Source organism: Microtus pennsylvanicus, chromosome 11 (genome assembly GCF_037038515.1).
Source record: "Microtus pennsylvanicus isolate mMicPen1 chromosome 11, mMicPen1.hap1, whole genome shotgun sequence".
Lineage (NCBI taxonomy): Eukaryota > Metazoa > Chordata > Mammalia > Rodentia > Cricetidae > Microtus > Microtus pennsylvanicus.
Window position 1 is genome coordinate 43943418 of NC_134589.1, and position 18644 is coordinate 43962061.

General features: G+C 54.4%; 1 protein-coding gene across 5 annotated transcripts; it reads left to right on the top strand.

Moving 5' to 3' along the window:
* The first annotated feature begins 771 nt into the window (after positions 1-771).
* Ankrd13b (ankyrin repeat domain 13B) lies at positions 772-18644 on the top strand. Of its 5 annotated transcripts, none has more exons than XM_075991577.1 (16): positions 772-903; positions 11502-11637; positions 11727-11851; positions 11935-11980; positions 12535-12678; positions 12764-12953; positions 13031-13097; positions 14509-14590; positions 15443-15507; positions 15726-15856; positions 15968-16125; positions 16246-16398; positions 16511-16674; positions 16745-16821; positions 17038-17114; positions 17306-17417. In XM_075991577.1, the coding sequence occupies exons 1-15, from the start codon at positions 790-792 to the stop codon at positions 17081-17083; spliced, it is 1698 nt and encodes a 565-aa protein (XP_075847692.1). In that variant the 5' UTR covers positions 772-789; the 3' UTR covers positions 17084-17114; positions 17306-17417. The 5 variants fall into 5 exon arrangements, with proteins under 5 accessions (XP_075847692.1, XP_075847691.1, XP_075847687.1 ...); XM_075991576.1 differs by having other exon boundaries at positions 17251-17381; XM_075991572.1 differs by lacking the exon at positions 17038-17114 and having other exon boundaries at positions 17251-18644.

Consider the following 18644-nt stretch of genomic DNA (forward strand, 5'->3'; position numbering starts at 1 on the left):
TACTTCTGCAGGCCACACGTTCCCTGCCCCAACCCTTCAAGCCTGGCCTGTAAGCCTCTTCCATTTCTTTGCAAAAGGCAAAATGCCAGCAGGTGGAGGCGCGTCCCAACCCACCTGGCAGCAAAGTAAGGTCTCCCTTTCGACCAGGCCTGACTCTCAGTCCACCTTTTCAGGAAATCGGTTCCTGACCGGCTCTGGTCATCCGAAACACTCGTTTCCACCAAGCGGACTACAAGCCCCATGATGCTGCGGGGTCAAGCTGTTACCAGCCCAGCTCCGGGCACCCGGGGTCCCCTCCTCTCTCTCCCGCATCCGCTCATCCCTCGCCGGCTGCTCGGGCTGAGGGCCGGGCTATGCGGTTTAGGGTAGCCGGAGGCTGCGGGCGCGCGTCCCTGCGGCGGCGGCGGGGTCCCCGGGGCCGGCGCCCCGTGCGCCCCCGCTCCCGCTGCGGGCCACTGCTCTCTGTGCGGAGCGGCGTCTTTGTGTGCGGGGGTGTGGGAGGCGAGGCTCGAGGCCGCGTGCCGCCAAGTGCCCGCTCCCTCCCCGGGCGGGTGGGGGCTGCTCCGCGCCGCCCGCCGCCGCCTCCCGAGGACGCCCGCCGCCCGCACCACGCCGGGCGCGCCGCCCCCGCCCGCCGCCGCCGCCGCCGCCGCCGCCGCTCGCACATGCCCGAGCAGCAGCCCCGCGAGCAGACAGCGCCGGCCGCCCGCCCCGCGGCCCCGGGCCCCGGCTCCCGCGCCGTCCCTCCCCGCGGGCCGGGCGCCGCGGCCCCGGCATGAGGAGCGGGCGATGATCCCCGCCAACGCCTCCGCCAGGAAGGGGCCCGAGGGCAAGTACCCGCTGCACTTCCTCGTGTGGCACAACCGCCACCGCGAGCTGGAGAAGGAGGTCCGCGCCGGCCAGGTAGGAGCGCCGTCGGGGACCATGGCCCGGCACGCCCGCGCGGCGTGGGGAGGGGGCGCGGCGCCGCCTGTCCCGCCTCCCCGGCTAGTTTGCAGCGCTTCTTTGTTTGCAGCCGCGGCTTTTGTGCTTGTTGACCTGACGAGGGTGATGGGAGCTGTCCCCGCATGCACCCCTGGTTCCAGGACTGGTGGTCCACACGTTCCGGGCCCTCTGAGACTGGTGTAGGGGGGACCCTGTGCTGTCCTCCGTCGGGGCTTTAAGGGACTGCAGGGAGGGGCTGTCGGTTCTATCCGTGCTCCATGTAGTGGGAGAGTCCACTCCACTCGGTCGAGGCACGACATCCCCGTGTGAGTGTGCAGAGATAAGAAAGGCCTGCGTGGGGAGGGGGCCCACACAAAATCTGGGAACAAGCGCTGTGGCACTCTCAGCCATCCCAGCCCCACCCAGTGCCCTCTCACTTCCTGGTGAATGAGGTCCCTGTTTGCTTAGAGTGGACGAAATCTACGGATGCCTCAGTTCCAGGCCTAGGCTCCGGAGCCAGAAGTGGGGGAAGACCCTGTGAGGAAAGGGTCTTGTCCAGGTGCTGAAAAAACGCTCTCCTGTCTTTCGGTGCTAGAGCCTACCTTTTTACCGAGGAGGAAGGAGGGGGCCACAGGAAGGCCTTGAGGGTCTTCACAGAATATAGGTTCCCTGCTTTCTGCTAATCAGAGATACCTGTGGGTCAGCCTTGGGCTGGGCAGTGACCTCAAAGAAGACCAGGAGCCTGAAGTGGTGTTGCATGCCTATAGTCTCAGCAGTGGGGAGGCAGAGGCAGGAGGATTGCCACAAGTTTAAGGTCAGCCTGGTCTTATTTCATGTCTGAGAGCAACCTCGTTGCTCTACGTAGTGAGATCCTATATCCAAAAACCAAAACAAGCAGAAAGACCGGGGAATGGTGGCATTTCTTAGCCATTATTCAGGACAAAGGCAGGCATAGGACACTAATAGTCTTCAGTTCTGTCCTTGCCACTCAGGCAACTTGCAAAGCAGTCATGATGCAACCCAGGGAAAGCGGTGGGCAGAGCTGGGCCCAGGCTGCCCTGGGTTCCTTAGGATTCAGGCCTTCCAGTTCATTAGGGTCTGAGACTTAGGGACTGTGAGCCCACTTCCTCAGTCATGGAAGTTCAGTATGACGCCTAAGGCTGGACATCAGACTGTCTGATGTTCCCTCTGAGATCCGGATCAGTACAGCATTCAGCTCTGCATTGCACTCCCATTTCAGAATCCAATGATCTGCAAGCCTCTGGGCTGGGCTGTCTGTTTCCACAAGCTGTCTCCAAGTTAGTTTATCTGTCATAAAAGCTTCATAAAGACAGAAGGTCAGAGAGCCTGGGAAGCAAATACAAGGTACTCATGACTGGCCCGGAGGAGACTTAGTTCTGGGATTACAGTGTGCTGAACACAGGCCGTAAAGATCCAATCCCATCCTCTCTGGCTCCTCTCCACTTTCCTTGCCTGAGAAAGTCCCCCAAAGATCTAGGGATTGTTAGAAGGCTAGGAACTGAATCCCCAGAATGTCTCAGCTCTACTCCCTTAACTGAAGGGTGTGGGTGGTCCTCTTCCTAAAACTAGAAAGAAGTGGAATGTCTCAGAAGAGGGCCTTTTCATCCAGGCCTTTGTTGACAGACCTCAAGTCAGCCATCTTGCTGGGGAGCCTCAGCTGCTGTAGGTCTGTCTGGTCGCCAGGGCTGTTGAGAATGTTCTTCTCATGCTCAGGATGCATCGTGGCTAGGTACCCTGTTCAGCCCATTCTGAATCTGGTGAGTCAATGTCTCATTGAAATGGAAACCTGCCTGCCTGTTCTTGATTCAAGCCAGGAGAATATGGGGCACCAGTGACATTAACCCTTGTTCATCCAAGAGGAGTTCAAGCAGGTATTCTCCTGAGTACCAGTTAGCCTTGGTGAGAGAGTCCCTGGCTGTACCCAACCCCAAGGCTGATCCAGGGTGACACTTACATTCTAATGCTCGCTGTCTCATCTTTGGGGCATTAGGATGTCTTCTCAGGAGACAGTCCTGGCACTGAGCCACCAGACACCATGACAGCACTCCTGCAGACACTTAGCATCCCAGATGGTGTGTGCTGGGGGGTCCCTGACCTCTAAGGCTCCTGGCACAAGCCACTGTAGAAAACCGCCAGGCTTTCCTTGGCAGCTGGGACTCCCTGGTCCTTGCTTGGCATAGCTGCCTCTGCTTTGCTCCAACAAAAGCCTGCAGAGGCCTCCCGTGGGCAGGCCTGATGTTGCTGACTGGCTGAATCGGGTGGAACAGAGCTTTCAGAGTGGCTCAGCCACTGGGGGGGGGGGGGGGCTCTTCTGGGAATGGTGAACAGTTAAGAGGTGCAAGGAAGGAGCCTCGCTGGAGCCTGAAAGTAGTGTGGTTGTCAGGTGTCCTGCCAGGCAGGAGGGACGGTGGTGGAAAGCAATGTATGTCACTTCTTCTTTGCCTGGCACAGCCCAGGTTCTGGAATCATGTGTTCCCTCAGGGTGAGGGGGTGGGGATGGCCATGAACACCAGGGACTCTGAAGGGGTCCTTGGGAAGCATTGCTATTTCTTGAGGCTGCCTCTGCCTTGGTCCTCCTTTCCAATTTTTTCCACTCTGCTTTCCCACCCAGAGCTTGGTGAGGCCGTTAGAAGTACCAGTTATATTGGGAACCTCAGGGGGGGGGAGACCTAGTCCCTTCCCTCACTCTGTAGTCCTGGGTGTGGGGTAACACCAGTTAGGAAGCTAGAAAGTTCAGCAGAGAGAACCACAAATCTCAAAAACACACAGACAAACAAATCAATGAATTATGGGGTGGAAGGGCCACACAGGGATGAAAGGGTAGAGGAGAGTCAGCTGTGCTGCCCCATGCGGTCTGGGGAAACACCCTTCACCCTCCCACCCTCAAGAAAGAGTAGGCGTGCCTGACCGTCACCCTTGTTAGGTGGCAGCAGCTTTCTGAAGCAATGACTAACTCAGACTCCAGCCATCTTCCCTAGGCCAGGAAGGAGGAGAGGGTGGCCAGGGAAGGAGGAGAGGCCAAGTGGCCAAGGCTCCGTGATCTCCCATCTTCTTCAGTCCCCAGACTTACCGTATACCTGGCAAGTGCTTTTAAGGCTTTACCTGACAAATAGTTCTGTCAGTGATAAAAGAGTTTGAAAACCCCCTGCAGTGCGCCTGAACATTTAGACCCAGCGAGCCACTACCAAACACACGGTACACAAGTGAACTCCTGCAGAGCCGGAGGGTAGCTAGGCACACCTGTGCCTGCGCAGGGACCACTGGGTAGGTCGGGTGGGCATGCTTTCTTCTGGAACCTGTGCATGCCAATGCGCAGGGGCACAGAGGGGAGGCAGGGAGGCTTCCGCCCAGGGAGCCCCAGCTCCCTAAAGACTTAAACCCTAAAGACTCCAGCTTTGATTCCCTCTGAGCCTGCGGAGGTTCAAGAGTCTCTACTCTCTCTGTGGGGAGGGCCGGTGTTGGGTTTCATGGAAACCTTTTCATTGCAGCAATTAAACCAACAGCTGTGCCCTTTTGCTGAGGAAGTTAATGAATTCTCCCACCTGGGCCCAGGGCCTGCCACTTGCGCTGTAGGTCCTGTTCTGGATGAGTGGGAAGGAACTCTCTGGGGGCCTGGACAGGCGCATGGGGTCCACATGGGACTCAGGGTTGCCTGAGGGCAGATGCTGGGAGCAGTCTTGAGGAGCTGGGGTGGGAAAGGCATCCATCTTGCAGGAGGGCTAGCTTCTAGAGCTGGGAGCTGAGGCCCACAGGAGCTCTGGGGCCAGGCAGGGTGCCTACCAGTTCCCTAGGGCCTTGTTAGCTTCAGTAGCAGCATCAGCAGCGGTGGCATCTAGGGCGGAGCTGGGAACACTCAGCAGCTCACCTCAAACTCTGGGGGAAGGCTGCTTCTTTTTTTATTTAACATATATATTTATTGTGTATGTGTATGTGCATGCGCGCAAGCCATAGTGCAGGTGGTGTGGAGGCTAGGGTTGTTTCTCCCTTACGCCATGTGGAACCTGGCTATCAAACTTGATTCACTTTACCTGCTGGTCATCCACAGGCCTAAAGGCCACGCCCTGGCTTTCTCAGCCGGCCCAGGGTCTGTGGCTCTTTCATTTCTACCTCATGGTTCAGAACCCCACTTAGGTCAGGACAGTAAATTCACTCCCCCTTCTCTGTAGGAGCTGGCACAAGGTGCTTTGGGACTCCTCAGAGCTCCAGGTACAGCTCAGGGGCCCAGAGGGGCAAGGCCACTTGTTCTTGAGGCTCCCAATGCATTTAAAAGTAAAGAACTGCCAGTTTGTTTAAAAAACTGATCTAATGGGGTGTGGTAGCTCTCACTGTGACCCTGGCACAAGAGTCACGGCAGGAGGACCACCACACACTTGAGGCCAACCTAGGCCACATGAGAAATTGTCACAAAAACAAACCATTATTTTAAAGATTTTCATTCTTTTGAAAAGCAGCTATTACTAAGCAGGAGAGATAGCTCTGTGACTGAGAACACTTGCTGCTCTTGTGGAGGACCTGGGTTCAGTTAGAGGAAAACCCACACAGCAGCGCATCACCATAAATCCACCCATAGCTCCAATTCCTGGGACCCAGTGCCCTTCTCTGGCTTCCTCAGGCACCAGGCATGCACTTGGTGCCCAGACATCCATGTAGGCAAAACACCCAGACACATAAAAATGAAAAACCAGAGAAAAAGAAATGCTATTACACTCGTTTGTGTGTGTGCAGAGTGCCCGCATACGCGAGTGTGCGTCACAGCACAGGTGTAAACTCCTGGCCCAGTTTGTGTTTTGAAGCAGTGTTGTGATGTGTGTCTGTGTTTTTGTATGCACCAGTGCCAGTATACCTGGTCTAAAACTGTACTCAAAAAAGAAGAAGAAAGAAGAAAGAAAAAGATTTGTTTTTATTTGTGTGTGTCTGTGCATCTGTGAGAAGCCGGGAGACACATCAGATCCTCTGAAGCTGGAGTTACAGGTGTTTGTGAGCCGCCTGACGCGGATGCTCGTCCTCGTGATGGAACAGCAGCACCAACCACTGAGCTGTCTCTCCAGCTCCTGGGTTTCTAAGGAAATACTTCCCATTCTTCCCTCCCCACCTCACTCCCTCATTGAGCTCTTCCCTGATACCAACCTCTATAATTATGAACCACTCCAAAAACTAGATCTCATGCTTATACTTTTATACACTTTTTTCTCAAACCTTCTCCTGACCCTCAGTGTAGTCATCTATAGCTTTATTTAACAAACGTGTAACCCCTGGTTACATGCCAGGTGCTGCCCAGGGTCTGGGAAGCCATTGGTGAACATAATAGGCCCGACCAGGGAAACTGAAAAAGTGAAGGATGTTGGCAGAGATCTGAAACAGGATAAGGGACAGCTGTCACCTCAGGTTGGTTGTCAGAACATCTAATATAAGGAGGTGACATTTGGGTGGCAACCTGAAGGCGGAAAGAAAGGTTCCATAGACACTCAGTTTGTGTTGCTGTAACAGATTTCCTGGTGGGCTGGGATGTGGCCCTGTGGTACAGCCCTTGCTTAGCAGACAGCAAGACACACCCTGGGCTTGATCCCCCATACCATCAAACCAAACCAAACCAAACCAAACCCTCCAGCATAACTGAAGACTACAAGAAAAAGAGGTTGAGGTAGCCCACAGTGGCTCACGATTCTGGGGACTGGAAAGGTCAGAGTGGAGAGAGTTCAAAGAGCACGAAGCAGCAGCAGCATCTGGCTAGGACCACCTAACTGGCTGTGTCACAGGGCAGTGAATAAATTAGCCCATCCGGAAGGAGCATGGGGTGGGGCAAGGCAAAGCGTCAGGAAGCTGAACTCACTGTGGGAGCTGACCTGCTCTGGTGCTGGCCTTGCCTCAGTCACCCCCCTATGGGCCCAGCTTCTATAGATCCACAGCCTTTTTATCCTGCTCTACCAGGAAGGAGCAGGCTTCCAGCACATGAACTTTTGGGGGTAAAAATCACAGTGCTAGGCTATCCAAGGGATTATTTCTAAGGTGACAGATTGGAGTGTAGGTAGGTGGAGTGTAGGTAGGTGGAGTAAATGAGTTTCAAGTCCAGGGTAGGCTTCTAGATGAATACAATAAAAAACAAAAGACAAAGCGAACACAACAAAGAAAAAAACAAAAAAACCTCTGGAGAGATTAGTGCCAAAGTGTATCAAGCCCTGAGTTCATTTCATTTATTTCTTTATTTTAGATCTATTTGTCTCATCCTATGTGTGTGAGTGTTTTGCCTACAGGCCTGTATGTGTATCGAATGCAGGCCTGGGGCCCTCAGAGGTCAGAAGAGGGCATCAGATCCCCAGAACTGGAGCTGTTGGGTTGTTGTGAGGCACCATAGCATGTGGGTGCTGGGAAGTAAGTGAGCTCTTAACCACTGAACCATCTCTCGCTCTCCCAAGTTCAGTTTAGCTTGATTGTGTGGGGACACGAGAGAGGTGCTGTGAGCTGTAAGGGGGACAGTCACACATGGGTGACTATGAGCAACGTGGTAGCTTGAGGTGGGAACTTCCAGGGCCTCGAGGTCAGCTTTGAAGGTTGAGCCCACAGATCATGGGAATAGGGTAGACGTGGAGGGTGAGGGAAAGGGGGGAGCTACAGGGTGTTCTGGAGGCTCAGTGCTTTTCATGCTCTAAGCCTTACCTGAATACTGGAGTAGGGGGCAGGCAAGGGTTTTTGCTTTTAAAAGTTTAAGTTTTGTGTGCATGTGTGTGTGTGTGTGTGTGTGTTGGGGGAGGCATGAGCACACCACTGTGCAATGTTGAGGTCAGAGGACAGTTTTGGAAGTCACTTCTCTCAGCCTTGGGCCCTTACCTGCAGAGCGCCTCGCCACCTGCCAGTGCCATTTGTTTTAACCTGAAAATGCAGTGAAGTGGGCGCTGTCCACTGACGTGAGCCCAGGGCAGCTGTTCAGGAAGGGAGCAAGCCAGGAAAGGCAAGGAAGATACTCCTGGAAGATGCTTCTAGAGTGAGCGCCCGGGTGGGGAAAGGCACGGTGACAGGAGGCCAGGGTCTCAGGCTGAGAACTCAGTAAGCTTTCCATGTCCTCTGAGGATACAAATTGCAGCCCCACTCCTATACCCCCAAGTTCCTTTCACTCCCCACAGAGACAGTTTCTCCTGTTCATACCGTCCCATTGTCTGTTTGGTTGATTTCATGGTAGACACTTTGCCTCCAGTGTCCAGTTCCTTGTGGCTCTAGGGACATGTGGGGGAATGTGGCCTAGAGCTCACTGACATATAGCACAACCGTAGAAGCTACAGATCCATCCTGGGAACCCCAGATATCTCTATCCAGAGGTTATTCCAGTCTTCACTTCCTCCAAGGAAGAAATAAGTACCCCACCTGGGTGGAGGGGGACAAAGCACAACCGTGGGATCCAGTGCAAGGGATTGCTCGCACTGGTTGCCAGGGTTGCACTCCGTAACCTCATCCTTGGAGAGTCTAGCACACCCCATGCTGGTGATCTTGGGGTGACCTGGCTGCTGCTCTGCCCCTCCCCCGCCGCCGAGTGGGTCCTGGCTTTCCCCGCTCCACTAAATCAGTAGCCTTCCTTGGGCACTTTCCATCCTCTGAAGACGTGTTGAAAATCTTCATCTGCTGACATCTCTTCTCCTTATTCTTGTGGGTTTTAAATATTTTACTGACATTCTTATACTTGCAAATTTAACATTTTTGGCATTCTCGGTTTCTTTGTGTGGATCCAAGTCTCCATCTGGTCTCATTTTCTTCCCACCTGACCATTTTCCACACGCCTTTGGCACTGTGTTCTCTTAGCTGTGGTTCACCACAGTCTCTGTGTCCCCTTCGTTTTGGAAGAGTCTTCTCACGAGGTGTAGAGTTTTACACCGACCCTTCCTTCCCTGCACCCCAGTACCAAAAGGGTTCATCATGCTGGCTCAGGGCTTGAATCAGCTGTCATGAGAAGTGAGGTGTTTTCTGTTTGTCCCACTGATACTGGTCTCCTTCCCTTCTGTGCTCCTAGGGCTTTCTTAGCACCTTCCCAGCGTCTCATGATGAGGGGCCTGGCATCGACTTTTTATGGGGTGTTGTGTTTCTTGGTTCTGTAGGCTTTCACTGTATTCATTTCCACAACAAATTGCCGCAAAAATGGGTGAGTTAAGACAAAAATTTACCGCTGGGCATAGTAGAGCAAGCCTTTAATTCTAGACGTCAAGCTGGGTGTGGTAGTGCGTACCCACAATCCCAGCACTTTGGGAGGCTGAGGTGAGGAAACAAGGATTCAGTGCCAGCCTCAGCTATCTGTGAGTTCAAGGCCAGCTAAGACCCTGTCCCTCCCACAACTCCTCCCTCCCACAATAACAACAGCCAACTGAGGAGGGGAGGGAGAGCCCTGTCAATGCCAGTTTGGGCTTCATATCAAGAGCTCATTAAAAAACCAACAAAAGACCAGCTGTGGTGGCATATGCCTTTAATCCCAGAAATTGGGAGGCAGAGGCAGGCAGATTTCTGAGTCTGAGGCCAGCATGGTCTACAGAGTGAGTTCCAGGACAGCCAGGACTGTTATACAGAGAAACCCTGTCTCAAAAACCAAAACCAAAACCAAACCAAACCAACCAACCAAACAGACAAACAAAAAAAACAACAAAAGAAGCCTCCCAAAATCGCAAACTTTGAGCATATTGTATCACTCTTTTCCCCGAGACAGGATTTCTCTGTAGCTTTGGAGCCTGTCCTGGAACTCGCTCTTGTAGACCAGGCTGACCTCGAACTCACAGAGATACCCCTGCCTCTGCCTCCCAAGTGCTGGGGATTAAAGGCGTGCACCACCACCGCCTGGCTGAGCATCTGCATCACTGTCTTTACTTTCTCGGTGTTTCTGTTGCATGCTCTTCCTCTGTGTTACAGACCATGTCTCCCTGCTTGTGACATGCACAGTAGTTTTGAAGGGCGGTTGTCTTCTTAATGACATCCAGTCGGGCTTTAATAAAGGTATTGGCTGTAGGCTTTAGTATGAGGGCTCAGAGGAAGAAGGGCGCTCAACAGAAAGTAAGACACACTGGAAGCATGGGTGGGTGGTTTTGGAGACAGTCTCACTGCGTGGTCCAAGCTGCCTTTGCACCTCAGCCTCCTGACTGCTGGGATGACAGGTCCAGCTTCACGTCCCGCCTAGTGGTATGACTGGATGTTGGACCTTGTAGATACATATTAAACATCTGAACTTCATCTTCCTTTAAAGAGGATTAGCTTCCTTTGAACAAATTAATTAAATTATTTGCCCACGAGCCTTTGGATGCCAACTCTTAATCTAGTTGATTGGCTCAGGTGAGCCTCTTCTCTAGGCTAGTTTAGCCCTGCTGGGAAGGCGCAGCACTGTTGGGGTCTGCTAAATAGAGGTGGATCCAGAATTCTTCTTAGCATCTTGAGTGTGAGTGGCTGTCTGTCTGTCTACTTCTCTGTTTTTCCCAATCTTGTTGAATTTTACTGTGCGCACATGGTGATCAGTAAAGACTCGAAGGGACCCCTGTGCAGAGGAGCAGCCCTCCCTTCCCCTCCTCTTCCTGCTCCGCTTTCCTCGTCCCACCTGTCCCCACGACTCCAAGTCCGCTGATGGTTCCCCTCTCTGAATAGCAATCAGTGTGTTCCTCCAGGTGGAAGGCCCGGGAAACCACAGTCAGGGATACCAGTTGGAGACATCGGTTTAAGAACAATTGCTTCCTATATTTTGAAGTGATAGCAATCCCATCCATTTCAGTATAGTTTTGTTACCTCCTCTTACTTGGGAGAGACACTCTTTAATAGGGTTTGGAAAGGCATTAACATGTATATATGGTGGAGTCACTGAGTTTAGCCAGAAGTTCAGACTCCTGAGATATGCTTAAATATTTATGTTTAACACATATGCTTTTCACAACACAGTACAATTGCATGTAGTGGAGTATCATTCCTGAAATCACAAGACTGATGCAAAAATGTCGCTACCTGAGGGCTCTGAAGTTGGGCTTGAGCATGCTCTTTCATCATAGCCAATGTATCTGGGCGGTGGGGGCAGGGGAGGGAACACATGGGACGGCTCCCTGTGTAGCGCAGGTTAACCTTGGACTCACCACCATCCTCCTGCTTCAGCCTTCTCATTGCTGGGATTGTGGGTGTGTGCACCACCTGCTATGTGGGTATTGTCGTACCCGTTTGCCAACAGTTACTCAGTGGTTGTGGCGCTTCTTGACACCACTTGACCGGCTTAGCCTTAGGCATCCTCCTTGGCTAACAGCCTCTTTGGATGGACCACTGTTCACTCCGCCTTAGATTCCACAGGTGGCCCATGATGCCTTGAAGGACATAACTCTAGCTGGAGGCCTAGCAGACAGGAAGGAAGGTCTTTGCTTTCCCCTCCCAGAATCCTTTTCCCCCTGTCTCCTATGCCCTCCTCCATTCACAGGGCCACACTCATCAAGCTGGTCTCTGTCATGGCCTTGTGAGTTAGAACAGGTGACAGCCAGAGACCTGCTGCCAGTTTAGCTGCCGTTAGACCCGTGTCGGGTGCCTCCGAAGTGACCAGGGCTCCATCTCAACTTCTTCCACAGGTGGACATTGAACAACTGGATCCCCGTGGTCGGACTCCCCTGCACCTGGCCACCACGCTGGGGCACCTGGAATGTGCCCGTGTGCTCTTGGCACACGGCGCAGATGTGGGCAGGGAGAATCGCAGTGGTTGGACAGGTGGGCACCCTTGTCGTCTTAGTCCTTCAGCCAGTGTCCTGGAGTGGGCCGGAGAGTCTCACCCTGTGACATGGCTTCCCCGCCCCCAGTGCTACAGGAGGCTGTGAGCACCAGGGACCTGGAGCTGGTGCAGCTGGTGCTGCGGTACCGAGACTACCAGCGGGTGGTGAAGCGACTGGCGGGCATCCCCATGCTCCTGGAGAAGCTCCGGAAGGTGAGATCCAGCTTCCTCCTGCCCACTGCGGCCCAGCATCCGATTCTAGTGCCCGCTCAGCCCTTTTCTTTGTCTCCCTCCAGGCCCAGGATTTCTACGTGGAGATGAAATGGGAGTTCACCAGCTGGGGTAAGAGGGGCTGAATCTGATCTGTGGACTCTGAGGTCACTGTCCCCAGCCAGAGTGTGGCTCCATGCTCTTCATGGGGTTCCTTCTCACTTAGCCTCCGATCAATGCCAACTTCCAGCCAGGTCTTTGCAGACTGCCTCAGCTGCTATCTTGTTGGCTATTATCATCATCTCTATTCCTCTGTAATGATTTGCCTGTCATTTGCTCTAAGGTAAAGTCCAGCAGGCAAAAGTCTTACCTTGTCCGGTGTTGTACCTCCAGTGACTGGGACAGTGCCTGGCGTGGATGTGGTGTTCAGTAAATACTTGTTGAAAGTGTGGGCGAGAGGCTGAGTGGGTGAATGAATACACAGTGGGTATCAGAGATAGTGGTGTGTGAGCCATCCCTGTGCCCAACCCCGGATCGCTCAACTCTCCACGGGGGACGGGGCTGAAGGAAGGGCTGCTTCCTCCCTTGCAAGCTCCCTAGTCTTTCTGGCTGTGCTATCAACTCAGTTCTGTGCCCTGGGCTGGCCCAGGGAACTGAAGCCCCTTCTGACCTTCACTTCTACCCAGTGCCCCTGGTATCCAAGATCTGCCCCAGTGACACCTACAAAGTGTGGAAGAGTGGGCAGAACCTGAGGGTAGACACCACACTTCTGGGCTTTGACCATATGACCTGGCAGAGAGGGAATCGCAGCTTTGTCTTCAGGGGTCAAGGTCAGTCTGGCAGTAAATAGGGCAGGGTGGGAGACAGCAGACAGCCCCCGACCACCCTGACCTCTGTGCTGTTCCCTGGCGGCAGACACAAGTGCCGTGGTCATGGAGATAGACCATGACCGCCGTGTGGTATACATGGAGACGCTGGCCCTGGCCGGGCAGGATCAGGAACTGCTGCTGGCTGCTGCCCAACCCACTGAGGAGCAAGTGCTGAGCCGGCTCACTGCACCGGTTGTCACCACACAGCTTGACACCAAGAACATCTCCTTTGAGAGGTGAGTTGGTGCAGCGTGGCTAGCCTGAAGCTAGCCTGATGGGCGGCCATTTCACCTGGACCACTCTACCTCCCCAGGAACAAGACTGGCATTCTGGGCTGGCGCAGCGAGAAGACAGAGATGGTGAATGGGTATGAAGCCAAGGTGAGGGTACAGCTCTGGGTCCCAGAGCTCGGCCGTGCTCAACAGAGCGCCCCCAACCCAACCTCTTTGGCATTGTGGGCACTGAGGCAATGCTGCATGGAGAAAGGCATAGGATCAATAGTCCCTCCTGCAGAGGGGCTTTGGGGTGTTCTGTGTTGCATGAACCACTCAAAAACAGAGAGTCTCCCCAGAATGTAATTTTAGGCTCTCTGGCAGCGAGGAGGAACAGTTTCTGTGAACAGAACCTTGAACCTCCGTTCAGAAGCAAATTTATTGATTGTACACAAAGGCTCTGTTTGGGATACAAGTTCCTGAAACCAAAGCCCCTTTGATCTACTTTATATTTTCTCTGAAGGAAACCATCACAGCCCTGCAACCTTTAGTGCTTATTGTGTGGTGTTTGCAGTGCCCAATAATTCAAGTGTGCCTGGATAGTCTTATGACCCAAGTCATGCATAGATAGAAAATAATTCTATAAAGCATGGGAAACAATCACTGTGCTCTGCTGTGGCCTCTTCAAGGTCTAGGTACCTTCCCCAAACACTAATACATTCAGCTGTTGCCCTAGATACGGTGAGAAATAGCTGCTGTATTCTGACATTTACGTAGCTACACTACTAGAGTCCCACTGTGGGTCTCTGTAGAGTCCTTAGGACAGTCACGGCCGGCGTCCTCACAACGGGCCGGTGCTCTCACCCCACCTTACAGATGTTTACCGAGCCCCCCCCCATGGCACTCCTAGTACCCCACTAAGTAGGCTTGCTGGGCCATTTCTTCTGGCCTACAGATGAGGGTTGCGGTGTCCACTGGTCTAGCAGAGACACTGCAGGAGCAGTGCGCATTTCTACATAGCAGAGCTGGGGGTCAAAACCAGGCCTCTGGAAAACTGCCGCTGTGGGGCCCCACCTCCCCAGCATTCGATGAACGAAGGTGCTGACGAAGACCAAGGCTCCGTACATGTTGTCTCCTTCGGGAAGCCCTCCCCGGTTCTAGATGCTCAGATAAGGGGCCTTGGGTGCCCCCACCAGGGCCTGCATCTCTGTTTTATGACTGCACATTTTCTTGTCTTCCAACTAGAGTGTGACTCTCAAAGGAGCAGGGATGGTCAGGTTTGTTCATTGTGTCCCTGATGCCGACCTCAGTGGCTGGTCTCTCTCTAACTGCTCCTCCGAAAGTTTGCTCACCTAGAGTGTGGCTGCAGCTGGGGGAGAACGCTTGCCCATGACAGGCCCTGAATTCAAACACCACTAAAAAGTTTGTCGAATGAATAAGTGAAATAATTGGCTATATTTACTTGCCCACCTGCCTAGAGACGGGGCAAAGATCCCCGCCAAGGTTTCTATTGCAGGGAGTGCTTAACATTCCCTTGAGCAGCACCAGGCCGTCCCCACCCCTCCCTCTCTCTTCTCAGGTATATGGGGCCTCCAACGTGGAGCTCATCACCCGGACTCGGACAGAGCATCTTTCAGAACAACACAAAGGCAAAGCCAAAGGTAACGAGCTTGAGACAAATGGGGGGAGACGCTGTAGATGGGCGGGACTACCAGTCGGAGGGAGGGTGTCCCCAGTAGCATTCTTTGGCCGCCCAGTGCCAGGACGGCTCAGTTAGGCAAATTGATGTCAACTCAGATAGGTGCCTGCCATACTGCAAAGGTTCCTAGGGCTCATTTGGGTTCAGTGATTGATTACTAATGTCTGTGTTGCACTTAGGAGAAAAATGTCACGCATGCCATTTATAGGTTCATCTAGGCATCTGATTCAAAGCCTTGCCACTGAGTCTGTGTGCTTGCTTATGTCACACACATTCACTGGGCACCATCTAACCTGTCTCAAGTAGAGACATGTGATTTCTGCTTGTCTGAGAAGACAATGAAGTCATTAACCAGGCGCCTAAAGGAGCTACTCCCACATACTCCCCAAAAGAAGACAGGCGGTTTGTTATCCAAGGTCACCAGCCTGGAGAGGGGTACTTTGGGAAGCTTCCTCAGAGCTTTAAGTGCTTTTATTTATTCTATTTATTAATTTAGGGAGACAGAGTGTCACTCGTAGCCCTGGCCCCAAATTCTTGATGTAGACCAGGCTAGCCTCCAACTCACAGATACCCACTTGCCTTTCTGCCTTCTAAGTGCTGGTATCAAAGGGCCACCCACCACGTCTGGCTTAGGGGCCCTTTCATTTCACCCAAGCTTGCAGTGGGTCCTGGGCCATGCTCCTAAGAGTCCTTATCACTTTAGGTGGAAGTAGCTAGGATCGTGGGGTGCAAGAGCTGCCCACACCCTTGCCTTAGGCATGAGACACCCATGTGTATGTGGCTGCAGTGTCCTGAGGCCCCACGTTTCTTCTAGGTTGTAAGACACCTCTGCAGTCTTTCTTGGGAATTGCAGAGCAGCACGGGGGCCCCCAAAATGGGGTGAGTGTGTGTCAGGAGCATTACTGTTTTGAAGGGTGTGGGTGTGGCTTAAGAGGTTCTGGTGGTAACCGCGTACATGACCTACGCATACATGACCTACGTGGGCTTCCTACTCCCAAGCCAGTGTCAGCTCCATGCTGGAGGGGGGGAGGGATGAGGGACTGTGTCACCAACCCCTGGCCTGGAATTGGGCTAAAGTCTCCCTCCATGCGGTACAGACCCTGATCACTCAGACCCTGAGCCAAGCCAACCCCACTGCCATCACTGCGGAGGAATACTTCAACCCCAACTTTGAGCTTGGCAACCGGGACATGGGTCGTCCCATGGAACTGACCACCAAGACACAGAAGTGAGGCCCCCTGCTCTTCTGGGGAGGGATGGGCAGGGTAAGGGTCTAAGAGGTGCTAGGAGGCCATGGCTTCCTACAGCTTCCCTTACACTTTGGGATCTGGGGGACCAGGTTCAAGGCCAAGCTGTGGCTGTGTGAGGAGCATCCCCTGTCCCTGTGTGAGCAGGTGGCTCCCATCATCGACCTCATGGCAGTCAGCAATGCACTTTTCGCCAAGCTCCGGGACTTCATCACATTGCGCCTGCCTCCTGGCTTCCCAGTCAAGATTGGTGAGCGCCCCCTTCCCCCAGTTTCTTCTCAGTCACTTTGGGAGGGTGAGGTTTAGAGGAAATCTGGGCAGTGGGTCTGAGGTATGAGGGGCTGGTGCTTAATGGCTTCCTTGTCCTCAGAAATCCCCGTCTTTCACATTCTCAACGCCCGCATCACCTTCGGGAACCTCAACGGCTGCGATGAGCCAGTGCCCTCAGTGCGAGGCAGCCCCAGCAGCGAGACACCGTCCCCTGGCAGCGACTCCTCCAGCGTCAGCAGCTCCAGCTCTACCAGTGAGACTCTCCACTCCCCACAGGGCCCCGCCTTCTCACAGCTAGGCTGTTTCCCTCCCTGACACCCAGGGGTGAGCCCAGCCCACACCTGACCCCTGGCCCACGCCCCCAGCCTCCTGCCGCAGCTGTGAGATCTCACCCACATTGTTCGAGGCCCCCCGTGGCTACAGCGTGCTGGGTGGCCAGCGAGAGGCTGCGACTCGTGATGAAGATGATGACCTGCTGCAGTTTGCCATCCAGCAGAGCCTGCTTGAGGCAGGCAGTGAGTATGACCAGGTGTGTTCCTGACGCCATTCCAAGCCATTCCAAGTGCAGGTGAGCTCAGCTAACAGTCCGCTCTCTCCAGGTCACCATTTGGGAGGCGCTAACCAACAGCAAGCCAGGCACCCACCCCATGTCCTGTGAAGGCCGCCGACAGGACAGGTCAGTGCCCATGAGGTCGAAGAGAACTCAGAGGTGCCTATTCCCTCTCCTACCCCCAACACACATGCACAGAGACTCCCACTAACCTGTCAGACTGCACAGGGACACCGGAACCCTGCTAGGCCCAGAGAACCCTTAGTGCCTACAGCAGGGCTCCATCTGGTATCAAAAACCCGTTATCAAGATGGCTTCTGCCAAACCCCTTTCCTGGCACAGGGTGGGTGGCCAGTGTTCCAGGCATGTGCAGAAAGCAGGGACCTAACTCCCAGGACGTTCAGACCCTCAACAGACAGGTTGGCGGGACCTGGGATCTTCCATCACCGGGTGGGGCCAGGACAGCCCAGTGAGACTCATGGCCTCCCCTAGAAGGGTGGCAAGTCTGCCCAGCCCTGGGGCCTCTACGATGTCTCCTGCCCCACTTACGAGCAGGTGTCCCAGGTGTGCCGGGAGCGGGGAGCGCTCGACAAATCCTCCCCACCCCCAGGAGCGCCCCACCCACGCCGCAGCGCCAGCCCGTGCCCCCGGCACCAGTGCCCAGCCCTCGGCCCAGCCCGGGTCCCAGCTCCAGCAGCCATGTGTTTCGGAGCTACGACGAGCAGCTGCGGCTGGCTATGGAGTTGTCTGCGCAGGAGCAGGAGGAGAGACGGAGGCGAGCACGCCAGGAGGAGGAAGAGTTGGAGCGCATCCTGCGGCTCTCGCTGACCGAACAGTAGCGCCCTCTGCTGGGACCCTCGCTCACTCCACGCAGGACCCGGGTCCGCGCACCTGCCGTGCTGCTGCAGGAGTTTGGAGCCATCACATCGGGGGTGTAGGGGTGCACCAGGCTTGAGATGCCAGGGGTTTGATACAGGCGTGGAGTAACTCTCTAAGCCAGAGCCCTAGAGGCATGGCTGTTCTCCCCGCTTTGCTGTGCGGTGACCCCCTAATCCGCTTCTCTGGACTTGGGTCTGTCCAGGGGCGGAGACAGGTGGTATTGAAAAGGAAATGAATCCTTGAGAGGAGCATTGTCCCGTGCCCGTGCTCCTTCTGGCTGGTCCTCCTTCTTGCTCACTGACCCCTCTCCAGGACACTGCCCCTGAAGCCTTCGCATCTCAGCTCTTCACCCCTGGGAGGCAGCTGATTGCCCTGTGTGCTGTGTCGCTGCTTTGTCCCAGACACAAACCAGCACATCAAGGGCCCAGCCTCTCCTCACCCCGGCATTTCAGCGTCAAGTGCACTTAGCGGGGTGCCCAGCTCCCCTAGCTCCCACACAAGCTCCCACACCTGTCCTGTGTCTCAGGGTGGTCCCAGCTTCTCCTTAGACAGCCAGAAATTGGAGTCCCCATGCCGGCAGCACGTTTTTTATTGTGATCAGGGAGTGTGTCTAAGGTGCCCCCTAGTCTGGACAAGGCCTGATTCCCTCATGGTGCCTTGGGGAGTGGGGGCAAGCACTAGACCCGATACAAAGGCATTGATCAGGGCCCTGGCACCAGTATCACCACCCACCCGTTCCTACCAGCTGCTGCTAGCCCTCTGTGGTTGTGCACCCCTCTTGCCCCCGTGCAGGGGCTGAATAACACCCTTTATCCAATGGTGCTAACCCCGGCTCTCCCTGTTCCGCCCTACCCACCTAAAGAAGCACAGTCCCCCCTCCCTGGGCAGGGGCCCATGCACACCCTTGTCTTGGGGCCACCTTCTTGCTGGCTTCTATGCCAGGGGCTCAGAAGGGGCACAAAAGGGGGGCAAGGAAAGAGCAACAAAGTAAAGCTGTTCTTCCTAGTCCCTTCCCTGATGCCAGGGGCACCAGACTGATTCTGAGGCACAAATAAAGAGGTTTCAAACCA

Bases quoted from the DNA above. Each gene is read 5' to 3' on its own strand.
- Ankrd13b (XM_075991572.1), top strand. From the start codon at position 790: ATGATCCCCGCCAACGCCTCCGCCAGGAAGGGGCCCGAGGGCAAGTAC. The intron at 904-11,501 runs GTAGGAGCGCCG...CTTCTTCCACAG, and splicing joins AGGAGGTCCGCGCCGGCCAG to GTGGACATTGAACAACTGGA. The intron at 14,591-15,442 runs GTAACGAGCTTG...CGTTTCTTCTAG, and splicing joins ACACAAAGGCAAAGCCAAAG to GTTGTAAGACACCTCTGCAG.